Source organism: Chrysochloris asiatica, unplaced genomic scaffold (genome assembly GCF_000296735.1).
Source record: "Chrysochloris asiatica unplaced genomic scaffold, ChrAsi1.0 scaffold00017, whole genome shotgun sequence".
Lineage (NCBI taxonomy): Eukaryota > Metazoa > Chordata > Mammalia > Afrosoricida > Chrysochloridae > Chrysochloris > Chrysochloris asiatica.
Genome location: NW_006408535.1, coordinates 12718635 through 12740302, shown reverse-complemented (window position 1 = coordinate 12740302; position 21668 = coordinate 12718635). Strand labels below are relative to the sequence as shown.

The following is a 21668-nucleotide window of genomic DNA, read 5'->3' as shown; positions in this document are numbered from 1 at the left end:
GCACACTACCACCACTATCTAGTTAGTGATTTTCTCCTTTTCTCCTTCCATACCTGGTAATCATCCAAGAATGTTTCCTCTGTGTGTAAACCCTTTCTTGGCTTTTAATAAGAGCAATCTCAGACAATTTGAGGGGCTACAAAAAACTCCTGGTAAGCGAGGTCCTTCAAACCTAGGTGTCTGAGTCTAATACACCCTCCCTCTGCTCTCCAGTCCCATGATTCACCATCCACATTCTCTTTTCGGGGCTTTCCCTTGTAATCCATTCTTCCTGAAATGACTTGACTCCATTTCTTACTGTTGAAATTCTTTCGTTTTTTACATTAAAGCAAACCCAAACAAAAAACATTCCAAGTCCTATTATTCCCCTGCTCTGAAATGCTCAAATCAAGGTCTTTAGTATACTGTTGTTGTTGTTATGTGCCATGGAGTCAGTTCTGACTCATAGCGACCCTGCACAGGGTTTCCGAGGCTATAAATCTTTACGGGAGCAGAAAGCCTCATCTTTCCCCAGCAGAACAGCTGGTAGTTTTGAACTGCTGACCCTGAGGTTAGCAGCCCAATTTGTAACCACTACACTACCAGAGTACCATTATAATGCCTATTACAGAGCCTCAAAATAGTTCTATTTCTGTCACAATACATCATAGTCTACCACATTACATTTCACATCCCTGAGCCTGGTTAGGCCACCACTGTTATCTCGTCTCATCTAAAAGCACCAATCCTTTTTATAACAGTATTTCTCAGAGCGTGGTTTCTGGATCGCATGATCAGTATCATCTGAGGACTTGTTAGAACTGCCAATGGTCTTGTATCAACACAGACCCAGTGAATCAGAAACTCTGGAGTGGGGCCCAGCAATCTGTGTTTTAACAAGCCCTCCAGATGATTCTGATGCGTGCTGAAGTTTGAGATCCACTGTTTTACATAATATAAGCATCCTTACTGGCCCTCAGTTGAACTAACTATTTTAAATTTATTACACAGAATAAAAACACTGAAGTTATTTCAACACACTCATCATTTATAAAAATCAATCACAGGATTAGAATGGACTATGGAATCCTAGTATGGCACTGCAGGATAATGCACTGGGAAACAAGGTCAGATTGGGCTTAAACCCCACCAGCTGCTCTTCGGAAACCATATGCAGGGTTGCTAGGAGTCGGAATTGACTCAACGGCACTTTAACAACAACAATAGAGACTATGGGAGTCCTGGCATGGCGCTGTAGGTTAAGCTTTGGACCACAAGGTCGGTTTGAATTGCAATGTCAGCAGTTCAAACCCACCAGCCACTCCTTGGAAACCTTTACAGGGTCGTTATAAGTTGGGACCAACTTGACACTTAAGAAGAAGAACAACATGGAGACAATGCTATCTAATTTCATATTTTTTTCCCACTATAGGAACCAACCTTCCAAGTAATTATCTTTGACTATTTCAAAGGTGCCATGTGGAGTAAATCATGTAACACATGAAAGCATTTTATAACATCGACTATTATTACCTGAATTTTAGAAACCAGTTTCAAAAAAGGCCAGCTGTCATCATGCCGTACCAATTCTATAACAAGCTGTTCAAAAGCAGACAACTCATGAACTCCTCCCTGTCGACCTGAACTCCTTCGATTCAATATTACGGGAGATGATTCTGAGAAAAGAATGAAAACACTTTATGTGAAAACAAAGCAAAACATCACCAAAATCTACCCTGGATATATAAACAGAAACCTAGCAGAAAACAGATAGGAACTTACTTTATGAGAAATACAAACATCTGATTTAATATTCATTACTTATTTTTTATCTTAACCATTTCTAACTGAATACTGTACACAAATAGTATACTAACCCCATAGATGTTAATCCATTTGTAAGAAATGTCTAGAATAGGTAAATATACAGAGACCAAACTGGTTGCCATCAAGTCAGTTCTGACTAATGGTGAGCCCATGTGTGTCACTTTTTAGAAGCAGATCATTAAGCCTTTCTTCTTAAGAGCTTCTGGGTGTACTTGAACTACGAATCTCTCAGTCAGTAGTGGAACACATTAACCATTTATGCCACATAGAAACTCCAGGTGGTGATTATCCCCTAAAATATTTCTACCTCTACCTTCATCAATCAATCCATAAATCAGTAGGTCTGATGGGAACTCTACTAAATAACCAAATATATCTTGTCTAGGTTTGAATGTGTGTTTTTGGGGCAAAGATGGAAGAGAATGAAATGAATCACAATGTGATTTATTAAGAATACTGAAATATGTTGTTAAGTGCCATCAAGTTGATTCTGATTCTTAGCGACCCTGTGTAGAGCTTCCAAGGAATGGCTGGTGGGGCTGAACTGCTGACCTGTGGTGTATCACACTGTAATCAAGCTCCTCAATCAAAACCAGACAGTTTGCCCTTTTATTAACTTTCTATATGAGTAAGAAGACTAATGCAGCTTACTTCTGGCTACCCAAATAGCCATCACTTCAATGAATATTAAGAGAAATAACCCAGTGCTCTGCTCCTGTAAAGATTACATCCTAGAAACCCTATGGCGAAGTTCCTACTTGGTCACATGGAGTTGCTATGAGTCTAAAGCAATGCTCCTTTATAATTCTGTGTATCTTAGTGACAGCCTTTTACAAAATGACCTTATGTTTTTCAGCACTCTGTCTTTCCAAATTATTAAACTTTCCTATATAAGAAATAATGGGAATTAGACTTTATACCTGTAGATTGTCTTTTCCTGCCTCTTCTCTTGGATTCACTATCTCGGAGAGAAAGTTTTGGAGTAACATTTAAAGATCTTGATGGTTCACTTAACTTTGTGGTAATGACTCTGAAGTTAGGGAAGTTGGGACTGTTTTCTGGTGTATCATTAGCACTTTTTCTGCCTCTACGTTTTCTCGGAGGACTAATTAGTTCCACAAACACATCTGCCTGCAGTGAGCCATGATTCTGGCGAGTAGAGCGACTGGAGATTCTTAAAGATTTGGTTTCTGTAGGGGGAGCAGATTTAATCTTTCTTAAGCTTCTCCCAGCAGTTTTAGAAGAAACAATGGTTTTGGGTGTACTCTGCTGACTCCTTGAAGTGTATCTCCCAGGATCGTGTCGTTGGCCACGGCTTGAGAAAGAAGAGTTAAGTCTCCCTCTTGTTTTAATTGGCAATCTAACTTGTGGTCTTCCTCGTTTTGGTGGGCTACAAATATTAGAAAACACAGTTATTATACAGAGCAATGCTGAACATATTATTACTTCTATTCCCCTTGTTCTATTATAGTTGTGAGTTCTACATAATTACTTTTCTATATTATTGAGACTTATCCTACGCTCAAGAACTTGAAAAGAAAAAAAAAAAAAAAAGCTTAAAAAAGTTCTGGCTCAGTAAGTGCTAGTCCAGTAGACCCTGAATCTATGGTTCAAGTATACCAACCCAAGTACACTCTACTTACAAGAACTTTTGTATTTTACAGTCTACTTTCTCTTTAAAATACAAGCTAGATTCAATCTTTTAATTGCTTTAAGTTTTACACAAGGGTGAAACAAATCAACAATAAGTCTCTTTTTATTCATCTCTTAACATACCTCAACTTCCAGTTTACCTAGAATATCCGCGAGAATTTTCCAAATGCTTTTTCATCTTTCTGCTAAACACAAGTGTGTAGTGAATTATCTAGTGTCTCTTCTAGCCATAGTCTGAAACTGCTGGGTATGGGTAAGAGAAGGTGGGAGATGATGTTGATAGGATACATGACTCAGACAGGGATGTCAGCAGAGTTCACTGTAACTGTGAAAAGGTGAATCTCTAGCCCAGGTTTAAAATAAGACATCTCAGAATCAGGAGTGCAGGGCTCTCACTACCATCAACGAAGAAGAGACACAAGTGAAGCACATCATTCGGACCCCAAGATCCCTGCACAATGAAGTGCCTGGACCCAGGGACACAAAGCTGTAACACCATGTGAGAGCAGCAGCATCCAGCAAAAACGAGGACCAGAGCACCAGACAGAGCGGGTGACTTCCCAGCCCACAGAGCAAGGACTGCTGAGTGACTCAGGGCAGGAGGCTTGCTTGTAGAATGGGGTGTGCCTCCATGTACTTAAGTGGGGGAGCTGGATTTGCTGATCCATGGAGCTAGAGCCAAGTGCCATCAGGTTGAGGCTTACGGTGGAGCAGAGTGTCCTGGGGGCATTTATCACAGCTCACTGGAACAACCGTTCCCTAAGCATGTCTGATCTTGAACTGTAGCCTGTTAATAAACTCCCTAATAAACCTCGTAATTGTAAGTATGCTGTTTGAGTCCTGAATAGAGAGGGCTGTGGGAGAAATGGTTTAGGGAAGACGGTTCCTCCAAGCTGGTACCACATGGGGGTGGTTCGCTCTTTATTAGCTTCAGACTGTAGTACTTGTCTGTCCTCAGCTGCCCTTGCTTGTCATTCATTTTCCTGATTTCGTATGAGTGGGGTTCAAATGTTTAAAAACAAACGTATAGGGACGGTGAGAAGAGTACGGAGCATACATGACTCGTCCTGGTATAACTGGTAATCAGGCTTGCTGACAGTAAACTTCTAGTACATGCAAATGTAAAACATCTGATCCCTGAAATGAAGGTACCAATAAGGGGAGACAACCACCACAGTACTGCTACAGCATGAATATCCAGGCTTATTCAAACCCAGTCTTTAGGCCTGGGTAATACAGCTTGCTAGGTTGCAGAATACTTGGTTACGAGATAGTGTAGAAGTTGTTTCTGGGTGCTGATGTAGTAGTATCATGAAAATAGTGTGTTTCCTGGTGTATGCTCTCTCTCGATATGGCTAATATCACTGCTATTTGGATTTATCTTTTTAAGGAAGCTAAAGAGGCACTGGTGCTGAATTCATCTTTATTTCATGAATATATTTTGTATTGCATTATTTGTTGCTTTAGGAATAAACTTGAGTAAAGCCAACATCATTGTCAGTCTACGTTAGTATTCCTGTCCAAACATGAACTCATACCAGATTTTGCTATTTGGTTCAGCTCACATTGTTGGGGTTGTTTGTTATTAGGTGTTGTTAAGTCAGTTCTGACTTAGAGTGACCTTGTACACAACAGAACTAAACACTGCTCAGTCCTTTGCCATCCTCACATTGTTAATGTTGAGCCCATTTCTGTTGTCACTGTCCAAATACACTTCGTTGGGTGTTTTTCTCTTTTTTGTTGATCCTGCACTTTACAAAGCATGATGTCCTTCTCCAGGGACTGGTCCCTCTTGATAACAAATCCAAAGTATGAGAGATGAAGACTGATCATCCTGGCTCCTAAGGAGCATTCTGACTGTACTTCTTCCAACACAGATTGGTTTGTTCTTTTAGCAGTCCGTGGTACTTTTAAGATTCTTCTCCAACATTATAATTCAGATTATCAATTCTACAGTCTTATTCATTGCCCAACTTTCACATGCATATGACGCTAAGGAAAATACCATGGCTTGGGCCAGGCGCATCTTAGTTCTTCAACTGACATCTATGTTCTTGGACACTTTAAAGAGGTCTTGTGCAGCAGATATGCCTAATGCAATATATCCTTTGATTTCTTGACAGTTGCTTCCATGAGTGTTAATAGTGGATAAAAGCAAAATTAAGTCTTTGACAGCTTTTCTTCATTATTCATGACGCTATTTATTGGTCCAGTGGTGAGGATTTCTGTTTTCTTTACATTGATGTGTAACCTATACTGAAAGCTGTGGTCTTTGATCTTCATCAGTAAGTAAGTATTTTAAGTCCTCTTTGCTTTCAACAGGCAAGGTTGTATCATTTGCATATTGCAGGTTGTCACTGAGTCTGCCTCAAATCCTGATGTCATGCTCTCCTTCATATAATCCAGCCTCGCTGATTATTTGCTCAACATACAGAATGAGTAAGTATGGTGAAAGAATACAACTTTTAGTACACACCTTACCTGATTTTTAACCATTTAGTGTTTCCTTGTTCTATTATAATGACTGCCTCTTGGTCTATGTACAAATTTCCTTATGAGCATAATTAAATGTTCTGGAATACTCATGCTCTGGCATGTTGTCTATAGCTTGTCATGATCTACACAATTGAAAGCCTTTGTGTAGTCAATAAAGCATAGGTAAACTCCTTTCTGGTATTCTCTGTTTTCAGCCAAGAACCATTTGATGTCAGCAATTATATACCTCATTCCACATCCTTGTCTGAATCCAGCTTGACTCTCTGGCAGTTCCCTGTCAATGTACTGTTGCAGCAGCTTTTGAATTATCTTAAGCAAAATTTTACTTGCATAGGTTATTAATGATATTGTTCAATGACTTACGCATTCTGCTGCGTCACTTCACTTTGGAATGAACACAAATATGCATATCTTCCAATCAGTTGGCTAGGCAGATGTCTTCTAAATTTTTGGCATTGATGAGTGAGTGCCTCCAGTGCTGCATCAATTTGTTGAAAGATTTCAATTTGTATTCCATCAATTCCTGGTGCTTTGTTCTTTGTCAGAGACTTGTTCTTTGATGCACCTTGGGCATCTTCCTTCAGTACCATTGGCTCCTGATCATATGCTATCTCTTACAATGGTCAAACACTGTCCATTTCTCTTTGGTACAGTGACTCTGTGTATCCCTTTCATATTCTTTTGATGTTTTCTGCATCATTCAATATTTTGCCATTTGTTGTTGTGAAGTGCCATCGAGTCGGTTCTGACACATAACAACCCTGTATAGGGTTCCCGAGGAGCAGTTGGTGAGCTTGAACAGGCGACCCTGTAGTTCAAATGGCTTTGCAGTCTGGCGCATTAACCCACAGTGCCACACCAGGACTCCCATTTTACCCATTGTTGTTGTTAAGTGCCGCTGAGTCAGTTCCGATCCATAGCGACCCTGTATAGGGTTTCCAAGGAGTGGCTGGTGAGTTTGAACTGCCGACCTTGCAGTTCAAATGGCTTTACAGTCTGGCACATTAACCCATAGAATCCTTCAATATTTCACGTCAAGGCTTGAATTTTTCTTCAGTTCTTTTAGCTTGAGAAATGCTAACTGCATTCTTTTTTATTGGCTTTCTAACTCCAGTTCTTTGCACATTTTATTGTAATACTTGACTTTATCTTCTTGCACTGCCCTTTGAAATTTTCTGTTGTACCTCTTCACTTCTTCCATTTGCTTTAGCATCTCTACTCTGGATCAACAAGTTTCAGAGTTTCTTCTGACACCCATGTTTATTTATTTATTTATTTTTTAAGGTTTTTATTGTGGATTGAGTGAAAGTTTACAGGGCACATCATCAGTTTCACATTCAACCATTCATATGACTTGTTTCATTACATTGATTATAATCCCCTCCATACATCGTCAGTTAACAGTGTTTCTCTCCCATGTTTATTTTTACCTTCTTTCTTGTCTTCTTAATGACCTTTTGCTTTCTTCCTGTATGATGGTCTTGATATCATCTCACAACTCTTCTGGTCTTTAATCAGTAGTGTCTAATGCATCAAATCTGTTCTTGAGATGATCTCTAAATTCAGGTGGGATATGTTCAAGGTCAAATTTTGACTCTCATGGACTTGTATTAATTTTCTTTAGCTTCAGCCTGAACCTGCATATGAGCAATTGATGGTTTGTTCCACAGTCTGACTCTTTCAATTTCATTCCTAGGTATTCCACCTGGTGAGGTCCATGTGCATATTTGTCTTTTATGTTGTTTAAAAAAAGGTATTTGCAATGAATAAGTCATTGGACTTGCAAAATTCTATCATGTAGTCTCCAGCATAGTTTCTATCACTAAGGCCACATTTTCCAATTACTGAATCTTCCTCTGTTTCCAACCTTTGCATTCCAATCACCAGTAATTACAATATATCTTGAGTGTATGTTTGATAAGTTTCACACAGGAGTAGTTGGTTGGATTCTTCAATATCATCACTGGTTTTAGTGGATAGTGCATAAATTTGAATAATAGTGGCATTAACTGGTCTTCCTTGTTGTTGTTGTTAAGTGCTATCAAGTTAATTCTGACCCATAGTGACACTATACAGGGTTTCCAAGAAGCGGTTGGTGAGCTTGAACCACAGACTGTGCGGTCCAGTGCACTAATCCACAGTACTACACCAGGACCCTGGTCCTTCCTTGTAGGTGTATGGATACTATCCTATCACAGACAGTGTTGTACTTCAAGCTAGATCTTGAGATGTTCTTTTTAATGATGAATGCGATGTCATTCCTCTTCCATGTCATTCCCAGCACAGTAAATCATGTGACTGTCAGATTCAAAATAGCCAATGTCAGTCCATTTCAGCTCACTAATGACTACATTTTGATGTTTATATGTTCCGTTTTACTTGTGATAATCCCCTATTTTCCTAGATTCATGCTTTGAACATTCCATGTTTCTGATTCTTAATGGATGTTTACAGGTGTTTCTTCTCTTTTGAGTTGTGTCCCATCAGCAAATGAAGGTCCTGAAAGCTTTACTCCATTCATGTCATCACAGTCAACTCTACTTTCAGAAGGCAGCTCTTTCTTAGTAACATCTTGGGTGCCTTCAATTTGATGGATCCATCTTTTGGCACTATATTTGACAGTTTCCTGGTGTTATCAGATAGTGTTTTACTGCTATTCATAAGGTTTTCAGTGGCTAAACATTCAGAAAGAATCCACCTCTCTTTCTTCCTAGTTTTTCTTAGTCTGAAAGTTTAGCTGAAAGCTGTCCACTATGGGTGTAACCTGCTGGTATTTAAAGTACTGGTAGCATAACTTCCAGCATCACAGCAACGTGTAAGCCACCAGAGTATGACAAACAGACGAGTGGACTAAATCCACTCTAGCAACAATTTCGTATGATTTTAAGCTATGAAGCCAAGGTAACTCCAGGTTACTATATCACATGCTACCTTAAAAAATTGACCCCAACTATTTTAATTGTATTGAATAAATAGTTAAGGCTTAATGATTAATTTTGTTAACAGACTTACCTTACTTCTTCCTCTTCTTGAGAGTCATCTTCATCTTGTTCTATCCCATACTCTTCCTCCTCGCTTTGACTCTCTTCATCATCATCATCAACTTCATCATCCTCACCTTCCATATGATCTTCCACCTCTTCATCACTTTCCAAGGATGGTCTCTGTCTAGAGGAGAGCCGTCTAGAACGTTGCTTTGGTCGGCACTCTGGACAAAACCAATCTCCTTCAGGAACGGTCTGACAGATTACACAAATGATTATTAATAGTAATCATCTTTCACTTAAACCACCGAAAATCTCAATGTTTCAATGTGAATCCAGGTACCGGGAGACGGAACACATACCTTGAGTTTTGGCCGCACACAGTAGGTGTGATGGCCTCGATCACAGCCATCGCACAGCACCATGCTTTCAGCGTCACCCTTTTTCCGACATATCTTGCAGCGAGCATTTAGTATGGATTTAGACCATATGACACTACGATCCAGTGTGGAGAGGTGAAGGAAGACTTGGGACAGACTAGCAGAAGAAAGAAGAGATTCTCTCCAACGGTCGAGGACTGTTTTATAAGACCTCCCACTGTCACTGGCATCTTAAACGAAAAGGAAAATGATCAAAGTTTCTAAGCAAATTCTAGATATATTTACTGAAACTATTTTCTTAGTAATTTTGAACAGTTTAAATTTAACAATTCTTCTAAAACGTAACTAAAAGATTGTGCAGCTATTGAAAACAACTTCATCACAAAATATTTGCTGATTTACAACTACTTTATGGCATAAGGAATTAAATCCATAAATCAAATGTGTGGGGATTTCAACAGTTAAAAGAGAAAAATAACTTAGGCAATATGTTCTCAATTTAGTCTTTGTATCAAATCTTGATCTAATTTAGAAAACTGGGTAAGTATGGTTACAAGTCAGTTATTATTCATGTGAACCAAGAATGTTACTTCCTCAATTTCAAATATAAGATGGACTTCTTGTTGTTGTGATGTGCTGTGGAGTCAGTTCCGACTCATAGCGCCCCTGTACAGGGTTTCCGAGGCTGTAAATCTTTATGGGAGCAGAAAACCTCCTCTTTCTCCCGTGGAACGGCTGGTAGTTTCGAACTGCTGACCCTGAGGTTAACAGCCTGATTCGTAACCACTATGCTACCAGAGCTCCTTATAAGATGGAATATTCTAAATTATAAACAATGTATTAGGTTTCTTTTGGGGGTTATGAATCTGTTGTGAAACTGGATAGTGATGGTTGCATAATTGTGAAGATACTAAAAACCACTATTGTGTATACTTGAAAAGGATAAATTTTCTGGCATGTGACATGAATCACAATAAATATATGATTAATAAAAAATCAGCCATATTAAAAAGCCATCTACGGTGTTAGAAGTATAGTCAGAATGCTTCTTGAAGGCAAGGGCAGCGAGACTTTGTCTCATGTTGTCAAGAAGGACCAGTCCTTGGAGAAGAACATCATGCTTGGTAACACAGAGGGTCAGTGAAAAACAGAGACCTTCAGTGATATGGATTAATGCAGTGGCTACAACCATGAGTTCAAACATAGGAAAGATTGTTGAGGATGGAGCAGGACAGGGCTCTGTGTTTGGCTCTGTTGGGCACAGGAACTCCAGGAGTTGAAGCTGACTTGATGGCACTTAATAGCAACACATTATCTTGTAACTTCAAGGTTATTTTAAAATGGAGGTAGATAAAAACAGTAGTTAATACTCCATAAGTGAATTTTCAGGACTGATATATGACAGCAATATTTGAAGCCTTGTCATCAACATTGTTTTGTTGTATGAGCTAAAAAATTTGTGGAGTAATATGACCAGATGCCATCAATCTAGCCCATCATTTTACACAGGTTAAGTGAGGACTTCTAGCTTCAATTAGTTTTGAATACTGGGATCATTTTATAGTTTTTCTAAAACATTGTATTTTGAAGTACCTAACACATCATGTCAAAATTCTGCAAGATATTTAAGATTCCATACATAGTCTGGTCTAACATCCCTAATTTCCTACTATTATCCTCAAACAAAACTCTTGGCAGAAGAATAATGGTTAAGACAATAAGTCCTCTGAAATTAGTCTGCCTTTAAGGTAGGCATTGGCTCCCCTACAAGAGTTTTGGCAAATTTCTCAATTTTTCTGTGCACTCAGGTTCCTTAATAGTAACATGTGGGAAGTTATCTACTGCTGAGGGCTGCTGGGAAGAGATAAAATTCCTGGCATATAGTAAATGTAATTATTGCTATCATTATTCCTGTATTATACTGTTCCCCAACATGCAGGACAAGATAAGAGACAAGGCTCTTCCATGGATCCTATCTTAAAAAAACTCATAACACAGCTGGAAAGATAAAAGTATATACCATGAGTTAAGATCATAAAGCAATAGTACTGAGAAATGACAGGAGATAGGAGATAAAACCTAGGGCCCACACAAGGTGCTGAGTCACTCTCTGAAAAACTAGGATACTCCAAAAGGTTACAACAGCAGAATCATGGAAAGACTTCAGATACTGAAATAAGATGTAGAATAGAAGTATATGTGTAATATTTCAAAAAGTAAGAATTTGAAAATCGAGTAAATAACCAATTAGTTTTAAAAAGAATCAAATAAAGCTTCTAAAATAACTGAGATTTAGAGTTCAATGACAGAGGGAAGACACAATGGACGGGATAAGTGCTTATGACAAAGTTGAAGATAAGTTTTAGAAAACAACCCAGACATTTTTTTTTTTTCTTTTACTGTTTATCTTTTTATGTCCTTATGTTAAAGGGGAGTCTTTTGGAGATAACATACAACATGTGATTTATTTCCACCATTTTGTTTTTTCTACTTAATCTTTAAACAAACAAACAAACAAAAATACAATGCCTCAAAAAAAGTTTTGGGGCCTATAAGGAGGCAACAAGAATAGCTAGTTCAAAGGCCAGAAGGTGTTCTTGTTGGTTATGACATGAAATAAGGTTGCAAAGTTCAATGTAGAGAGAAGAATAAAAATTATGAAGAATCTTAGAAGTCAGTTTGAATGGTTTCAACTCAAAAGTTGTTGAAAACACTCTGTGTTTTGGTCAAACAGGTTTTAAGGACTTGCACACTGATGGTAGTTCAACAAGGTCCAATTTCCAAGCCTTCCACTTTTTAAAATATTCTAGTCCATAATGGATGTCCACATCTGTCTATTTTCATACAGCATTTATGTAAGGATAAAGAAAGTATATACCACTGACTGCATTTTTCTGTGATTGTTTCCATATCCTAAACCTTACTTCTTTTCAGCACTCTCATATATCTCAATGGCAAAACACGTCTTGCTTCTTTTTTCCTTCCATTATGGTAGCATGGATAAATTTCTTAAGAAGTTACTAATTTAAAGGATTTCACTGATATAGACTAACGATCTTAGAGGACCATGGTCCAATATCACACTGGGAGATTTCACTGTTTATTGCATCTATGCAGTACTACGCATGATCACGGCAGCCAGGTTTCTTTAGGGGACAAACATAGGAAATCCCTCTCCTGCAAGTCTCCCTATGATATAAAAGTGAAGGAAAAAAACTTTGCATGTAATGTATAAATAACATGCAAAGTAAGTAAACAAATTCCTTAGTTATTCATTCTTTATACTCATAGTTGTTGTTAAGTGCCGTCGAGTCAGTTCCAACCCATAGCGACTCTGAACAGGGTTTCCAAGGCTGTAAATCTTTATGGGAGCAGAAAGTCTCATCTTTCTTCCATGGAACAGCTGGTAGTTTCGAACTGCTGACCTTGCGGTTCACAGCCCGATTCATAACCACTACACTACCAGAGCTCCCTAATACTCATAGATGAGTATACTAATACTGATCAATGCCAACTTTTTATACTTCAGTTTAAAGGCAAGTGATTAGCCTTTAAACAAAAGAAAACTTTAGGATGATCATATTATTTTGTAAGCTTGTCCCCAACTCCATTCCCTTCAAAATTATAAAAACCAAAGTTCTTCAAAAGTTAAATATACAAATCAGTACTCAACAATATAGAAGATAAAATCATAATTCTTAAAAAAAAAAAAGAGATGAATTTCTTTAAAAAGTTAAACATTTACCATCTCTCACACTAGATATATCGTCCTTTCTTTTTTTCTTGTCCTTTTTTTTTCTATCTCCCCTTTGATCTTTATTAATTTCTGTGTTACCTAATTACAAATTGATAAAGTTAGTTTGAATATCTTTTCAAAGCTTAAGGGTTTAACCAGAAGCATGCCTTTATAAATGAAGAGATTATAACCTAAACAAAGAATTCTCATATATTTTACCTAAACTAATCTCTGTTATTGTAGTGGTTATGAATTTGGCTGCGAACCTTAAGGTCAGCAATTCGAAACTACCAGCTGTTCCGTGAGAGAAAGATGAGGCTTTCTGCTCTCGTAAAGATTTACAGCCTCAGAAGCCCTGTACAGGGTCGCTATAAGTCAGAACTGACTCCACAGCACATAACAACAACAACAACAACAAACTGAATGTTTTAAATTCCACAAATTGAAAAACTCTGTTTAGAATATGATTAACCACTAAAATAAAAAGGACATATGAAGAAAAGTAGAAACTAATTAGAATTTCTGTTTATTGGTGTTTCAAGAAACAATTTCTGAAGCCACGAAGATATCTACAATGGTTAGTGCGCTATTTTGAAAAATTATCTAGTGATTGGAGAATTTCAATATGTATTCTACTTCACATATAAAGTGGATTCTTCCCTTCTCTTCCAAAGATATTCTTAATTGCCTTAATCAAAATAGTTACAGATTATCTTAAAACCCCAGCGATACCTCTATCTCCTGGTGTCCCATTTAAAACAGATCTTTCAAATACTTAAAAGCAAAGAGCTACAAATGCCAGTTATTAGCTTTAAAATAGGGCAGCAATGGTAGATGATAATAGTAATATTACAATTGATCAACATCTGACTATAACAGATTTTTGCCACCAATATAAGTGAATATTTTTCTTATTTCACTTATTTTTTAAAATCCCCAAATCAACTGTTTCTTTTATATCACTCTTAAGAAATACTGTTGTCTAGCACAGCTGTATACAATCTGCCATAAAAGAACTCTGTGGCTTTCAGTTTCCATATAACCTGGTATATAAAAGCGGGAATGTTAACATTTTTTCCTTTAAGTATTTAATAAATGGTACAAATGAAAACACAGACACCACAAACAACCAATTGATTTTTTTCTCTTGAACATATAAGTAACTTTGACTGCAATTTTAAAAATGGAAAACCCAGCAGAATTAGGTTTTCTCCCTTACCCACTGGGATCAGATGGGTAATGAGTAGAAGCCAATATTTTATATTTATAAGAGCTGCATGATTTACAAATAATTTTTAACTGAAAATTTAATTGACAACTGTAGATTTACATGCAATTCCAAAAGTTATATGGAATGATCCCTTGTATACCTAATTTGGTTTTGACAGAGAAGATACTAAGAAATGTTAAGACTGGGTGATGAAGAAGAGTGATATAGTAAATACCAACTCTAATAATATCTTTGTGAACTGTGATCATATGTATTCTAGTTCCTAAAACTAGTACTTTCCATGTGGGCAGTGAGTTACTGAGTTTATGGTAGAACTGTCAATTAATAAAACAGACAAATAGGCTTAAAACAGCAATGACATAATGGTCAGACGTCAAAACAAAAATAATCTTTTTACAGGTATATTCACAATACTACATAATTGCTCAGTAGCATAATCTGTTTATGAAAACGATGTTCTTTCTATCTAACAAGATAACATTTAAATGATTATTATAAGAATTAGTTAACTTAAGTTGCTTTCTCAATATGAGTCCAGAAGGATATGGCTTAAAATTTTTTTTTGCCTAGCATACTACTACTATTGACAGTTAATAATTCAACGCCTCAAAAAAAACAACAGAGGAAAGTAGGGATCGTTATGACATCATAGTTGATTTGTATTTGAAACACACATTTTCCTAAAAGATACGATGATTAGGGTCCTAGGTTACTCAATAATAGCCTACCTGCCAATTTTATAAGTTGTGAAACACGATACTAATGGAGTATCACTGGCACTGTAGGAGAAGTACTGGACCACAAGATCATTTTGAACCGCAAGGTCAGTGGTTCAAACTCATCAGCCATGCCTCAGAAATCCTACACAGGGTCCTTATGAGTTGGAACTGACTCGATGGCACTTAACAACAACATAGTGTAGAGTCCTGGTGTGGCATTGTAGTACCAGCACTACACTACTCACCACAAGGTTTGTGGTTTCAATACCAGTTGCTCCTGTACAGGGTCACCAGGAGACAGGACTAACTAACTAGCACTCAGCAACAACAACATACAATGCTTACAAGGAGCACTGCTGGAGCAATGGTTAACAGCTCAACTACTGACTAAAGCCACCAGATGCTCAGCAGAAGAAAAGACCTGGGGATCTTCTCCCATAAAACAGTCAGTCTACTTCTACTCTTCAGGTTTTCTATGAGTTGGAATCAACTTGATGGTATACAGTAACAAAAACAAATAGGGCTTGGAGTTCCTGGATGATACAAATGGTTAAGCATTCACCTACTACCTGAAAGGCCGGCAGCTTGAAACCACCCAGACGTAAGGCCTGGGGATCTGCTTCTGAAAGGTCACTGCCTTGAAACGTATGCAGCACAGTTCTACTCTGCACATAGAAGATCACCATGAGGCAAAATACACACTAAGGAACTAATAGTACATATAGTACTCAGCTTAGTGACTCATGTTATTTAACCATACCTCCTATTAGTGGGCACTTGAAGTTGCTTCTTTGGGGATCTATTTTAAATAACAGAAAAACAACATTCTCACACAATCTTCAATTACTCAGGTCTGGCTAGTTGCAGTTTTGGCAATCTATCTTTTGAGATAATACTTCACAGAAAAAAACGAAAAAATCTTGTATAAAAAAATTGGCATCTTTCTTAAACACAACAAGAAGAGTTTAAGCACATTCATTAACTTTTAGTGAATGAACTATGGGCATATTCAATTAAAAAATTAAGAACAAGTAAAAAATGTTTAGAATATAGCTATGAGGCTGAATATATTAAACGCTTCACACACACACAAAAAAAAGCTAGGATGAATTTTTTAAATGATAGCTATGCATTATTTATATATATATAAAAAACTCACCTGAAAAGAACTCTCATTTTTAAATGAAAATACTTCATTATTTCAACTTAGTTTGTATTAACTCTATGTGAAGACAATTTGTTTCATTATGTTAGTGATAAAGCTCTAGTAATTGAAGATGTATTTGTGATATTATCAAATAAAAACAGATACTTACCAAGTGGAGCTTTAAGGAAGCGCCTTTCAATGCCCTGCTCTATCTGAAATAGTGCTGTTGACAGATAGTGAACCACATTGCTCACTGACTGTGGTGTACTTGCATTAGTGGACACTGTACTTGGAGTTTCTGTTTTTATCCCCAGAAGTCTACAAATAAAACGATAGTTCATTATTAAGTGAAACTTGAGCCCTGTCGTTCATTCAAATATACCTACATTATAAAGTTTCTTATTTAAGGAAATAAGATAAATATATGTACCAAGAGCTAAATGAAATATGAATAAAGCCTTATAGGAAGACAAAAAGGCAAATATATGGAAGAAGAAAGTGGATGAGGTAAAGCTTCAGGTTAAACCATTGTTGTTAAGTGCTGTTGAGTCAGTTCTGATTCATAGCAACCCTATCGAGGGTTTCTGAGGTGTGGCTGATGGGTTTGAACCATGGACCTTACAGCTCAGTGGTCCTGCGTGTTATCATGCAGCACTACAAGTGGTTAAGCATCACAGTTAATCTTAATTTTCTCTTCACCTTTTTTACTAGGCAAGACACTACAACCACCTCCTACTAGGTTCATTAGCCTTCAATCTTGCTTCCTCTGCAATAAATTCCATACTGCCGTTGAAATGACCATATGAAAGTACAGACCCATTCACTCAGGCCATGGTCTTCCTCCCAGGTTTATGGTATCTTCTCCACCTTCAAGTCTTGGTTTCACAGTCACTTCCTCTAGCACTTTCTCCATCATCTTCAATGGTACTCTTCACTCTATTCATTTCTGTAAGTTCTAATGACTCCCCACCATTCCCTTCCAGAATATAGACTCTTTAAAGGGAGATATTATTTAAAATAGCCCTGTAAAAATCTCTCTCTCTCTACATATGTAGAGTTGGATTAATATTCAGTTCTACCACAATTTAGTAACTTTTCCTAAAGAGAAGAAGAATGGATACATAAAGCTACATTCTGAAATTAATAAAAATTAAAGTTCTGGTGTGGTGCTGTAGGATCAGTACTGAATTGTGAACAACTAGGTTGGCAGTTCAAACCCACCAGATGCTCCTGGGAAACCCTATGCAGGCTTGCTATGAGTCGGAACCCATTCAACGGTACTTAACAGCAAAAAAGTTCAAAGACTTAAAAAAACAAAACAAAACCCCTCAAGAATTATCACTATCCTGTGAGTTGGGTTTTTGACTACCTTAAAAAGTGGAGTAAGCGAGATTTTGAGGTTTAGAAAATCTTCATTTCAGTGGCTGTAAGTGTTAAGGTACTTCAAAAAAGTTTTCAAAACAATATTTAGAGTATAAAGAAATACTATCTAAAAATAAAAAAAACATACTCTGAAAGTTGTTGTTAAAGTGCCGTCAATTCAGTTCCCACCCATAGCGACCCTGTACAGGGTTTCTGAGGCTGTAAATCTTTATGGGAGCAGAAAGCCTCATCTTTCTCCGTACTTATAAATAAGTGGCAAAAAAGGATGATGGTTACATAACAAAATCTGTCTTGTACCTGTCTTTTACTATGACCTTTGCTTGCTCATCAATTTCCATCTCTTCTACATCTTCATTCACAGCTTTTAGGATTCCATTTTCCTTGTTTTCCTCACTTAATAGCTCATACCGCCCACTTTCCAAGGCTGATCTCCAGATATGTCGATCTGTAACCTGTGAAGAAACCCAAAGTTACTAAGTCCAAAAAAACCAATGACCTATGTTGTTCCTAAGAGGTATGAAGTTCAATGTTGTTGTTGTTAAGTGCCATCAAGTTGGTTCCGACCCATAGTGACCCTGTATAGTGTTTCCGAGGAGCAGTTGGTGAGCTTGAACCACAGACCTTGCAGTTCAAACGTCTTTGCAGCCTGGCGCATTAACCCACAGTGCCATACCAGGACTCCGAGGTTCAATGTACATATGAAAAATTCATGAGCACTCTAGAGCATACTGACAAAAAAGGATCTAAAAATAAGGTTATCACTTACACAGCCAATATGGAATTCACATTACTCATAGAGGAAAGCTTTAATACCTTATTAAGAATCTATAAAGAGAAATCAAACAATTCTAAGTCTGGTTATCTGATAGTAGCAAAAAAGAGAGAGAGAAAAGAAATGACAAATAAACAAATATATACCAAATAAGAATCACTTACAGATTACTATTTAAAACAACACTAATATTTATTCAATTCTGCTTAAGATAGCTGAGATTAATATATTTAAGAAGTATTTCTACTCACACACTGATAAATAATAAACTTAGTTTTCATTAAAAAAAAAAAAAATTCCCTGGTGTTTATTTAAAACGCATTGCCTTGCCTATTTATATAATAAATAAAAACAACCAAAAATCGGGACCACACATATGATAGCAAACTAAGCAAAATAGGTACAAACCTTGACTGCCCCTAGTGTTCCTTGGTAGATTCTGTCTTCAATGTCCAAAAGAAAATCTCTCAACCTCAACTCAAGCTGCCTTTCTGCAGATACCTGAGACGGATCACATGCATTGGAAGATCTTCCCCGACTATACACAGGTTTGCTATCAGTTTGAGATTTGTCTGAAATAGCAAAATACTCTTATGATTTTCTTATTGAAAAATACAATTACTACATAGGGCAGCTTGATACTGAGATAATGGGTATAAAAGCATTTTGTAAATCCTCAAGTGCTCCCTTACAACAAAAATTAGGTTGTTATTTATTCTGAAGTCCTTCTGTAACCTAATATAACAAGTTTCAACTTACCAATTTCATTTGGTTTAGATAACATTTTTTAAAATGATGGATCATAAATATTCAAATATAGAAAAAGAGGGGCTACAATGAAGACAGTGAATGAGAAATGATATTCAAGAGCTGAGATCTAGTCTTTAATCCTGGAAAAAAAAAACCCCACCAAAAACAAAAAACTGAATGATGGCAACTTTAGAGCCATGGGCTTTCAGAACCTACTGATAAAGAATCAGGAGATCAGAAAGTATGTATCTTTCTCACTGCCAGAGCTGTTCCTCATAATCCAAATGGAACCCAACAGTTAGAATCTAGAGAACCTGTATCTATAAAGAGATACATCCCCCACACTCTAACTTACAAACTTTGAGAGCATGGTCCAAATGCAAGGTAACATACATGTTTCAAATATATCTCTAATAGTTTGGGGAAAAAAAGGGTCAATCCTGAATGATTAGAGAAGACTTCTTGTTGGTAGTTGCCATTGATTGGACATAGACTCATGGTCTCACAGTCACCCCATGTGGCAGAACAGAAATGCACTCTATACGGTTTTCAAGGCTGTGACCTTTGGGAAGCAGATTGCCAAAATTTATTACTGAGGTAGTGCCTGTGGGGGGCTAGTAGTTGAGCACTGAACCATCTGTACTTCCCAGGGACTCCTGAAATTACAGGGAGAAAAAAAAAAAAAGAAAACAGTCTTAAAATTTCAATTTTACCTGAAAAATGAAATTTCTCTTCAGAAAAATGAGCTAGCTGTGCACATATTCTGCTTTTCTCTTGCAGCAAAGTTTCTTTTAAGGCACTTTCTCTATGTCCTCTAGAATTAAGAGCTTCGATAAGCTGGTCTAGCTGTTCACAAGAACTGTAAAAGCACCATCGATTTGGCTTGTGCACTGGTTTTGGCAGCTGCAAAGAATCATCACATGGACCTTGGTCAATGTTGGAGGTAGATTCAGACTCTTCAGTTTTTGTGGATACCTGAGGATCTTGAGATTGTACATTATTCTGAAATGATGATGGTCTCGGCAACAGCATATCTTCAGTGAGGCCAGAGTAATCCTCTTCAATAAACAATCCAGGGATAGAAGGGAAAATCCAGTATCGCCTATACATACGATCTCGGCCCAAGGGAAAGATGTTGGTACACGCTATGGCACTTTGAATTTTTTCTAGGAGTTCTTTCTCTTTTCGTTGGTGTTCCTGTTTCAAAGCTTCTTCCTCATCAGCAGTAAAAGACAGTCTTGTTAAACAGCTGATCTCTTCTGGCCTCATAAATTCTTTAAATCCATTTTGTCCCCTTCTCCCTACAAGTAAAATAATATCTCACTGTATTTTTTATTTTTATTAGAAAAATGCAAGCTACAAAACTACCCCCAAGTTACGATGTTAGTAAGAAATGAATACATTCGAACTGAAAGGCCCACACAAAGTATGTGATGTCCATGCTGGACAGTGTAGCAGAGTTGGTCAGTTATCCTGCAACATCCATTCAGACCTTCCTGAGGCAGAAAAACTTTGGTAAAGAGCTAGGTAGTAAATAGTTTAGGCTTTGTGGGCCATAATGGCATCAGCACAACTACCTGACTCTGCCCCTAGAGAGTAGCCTTATCAGATATGTCAATGAGCAAGCGGACCGGTGTTCAATTTAAGACTTTACTAATGGACAATGAAATTTTGAGTTTCACAGAATTTTCACATGTCAGAGAACATTTTCCTTCTTTCTCTCAGAAAATAAATTGGGTGGTGTGTCAGATTTGGCACATAGTTTACTAACCCCCTGCTCTAAGATTAAATAGAACTCCTACAACAAAGAGCTCATAAATATACATATATGTATATTCCTAACATCACTTTATACCCAAATGTTCACCATTTTAAAAACTCACCATGTGTTTAATTGGGCTTTAGAAGTGCTGAAAACAAAACCCAACCCTGGAATCATAAATGGAATAGCTGAGCTAATAAAAAGCCTTATTATTAAAAACAAACAAACACACACTTAAAAAACTTCAGTATTACCCCTTCTGCCTCTTTTATGTGATCCAGGGTAATCTTCGTCTTCAGTGACTGCATCTTGATCTAGTTCCTTTTGTTCTGTTTCTTTGCTCTCAGTGCTAGTATCAAAATCTTCCCTTTCTTCTTCCCTTAAGGATAAGATCACATTCTTTAACAAATATATAATTAGCTCGTTAAATACATATTGCCTGGCTATGAAATACCAAGTGTATGCTTAGGAAACAGTGAACAATATTGGACACAATCTCTAATGACACAGGGCTTACGGCCTGTCAGAAAAAAATATATGAACAAGTAATTACATAAATCATTTGTTGTTGTTGTTAATTAACTGCCATTGAGTTGGTTCGGTTCCAACTCATAGCAACCCTGTATAGGGCTTCTGAGGAGCGACTGGTGAGGTTGAACCACTGATCTTGCCATTCAAACCAACCTTGCAGTCCAGCGCATTAACTCACAGTGACACATCAGAACTCTACGTATAAATCACAATAATATTAAAATATGTAAAAATATGATATACTAAAAAGGAGAAGTTCAAGCTTGCTTGAAAACAAGTGACATGTAAACATTTCATCAACTTAAAACAAAATCCCAT

At 37.3% G+C, this 21668-nt stretch overlaps 1 protein-coding gene across 2 annotated transcripts in view; it reads right to left on the bottom strand.

The window, feature by feature from the left end:
• The window catches only part of BAZ1A (bromodomain adjacent to zinc finger domain, 1A), a 127810-nt gene that overhangs the window by 6520 nt on the left and 99622 nt on the right, over positions 1-21668 (bottom strand). For both annotated transcript variants that reach the window (XM_006835353.1, XM_006835354.1), the window contains 9 exons: positions 21074-21198; positions 19771-20358; positions 18716-18879; positions 17833-17987; positions 16322-16470; positions 9302-9549; positions 8968-9194; positions 2727-3196; positions 1513-1655 (listed from right to left, as the gene is read on the bottom strand). In XM_006835353.1, the coding sequence (XP_006835416.1) occupies positions 1513-1655; positions 2727-3196; positions 8968-9194; positions 9302-9549; positions 16322-16470; positions 17833-17987; positions 18716-18879; positions 19771-20358; positions 21074-21198 (2269 nt within the window). The remainder of the gene's footprint in view (positions 1-1512; positions 1656-2726; positions 3197-8967; positions 9195-9301; positions 9550-16321; positions 16471-17832; positions 17988-18715; positions 18880-19770; positions 20359-21073; positions 21199-21668) is intronic.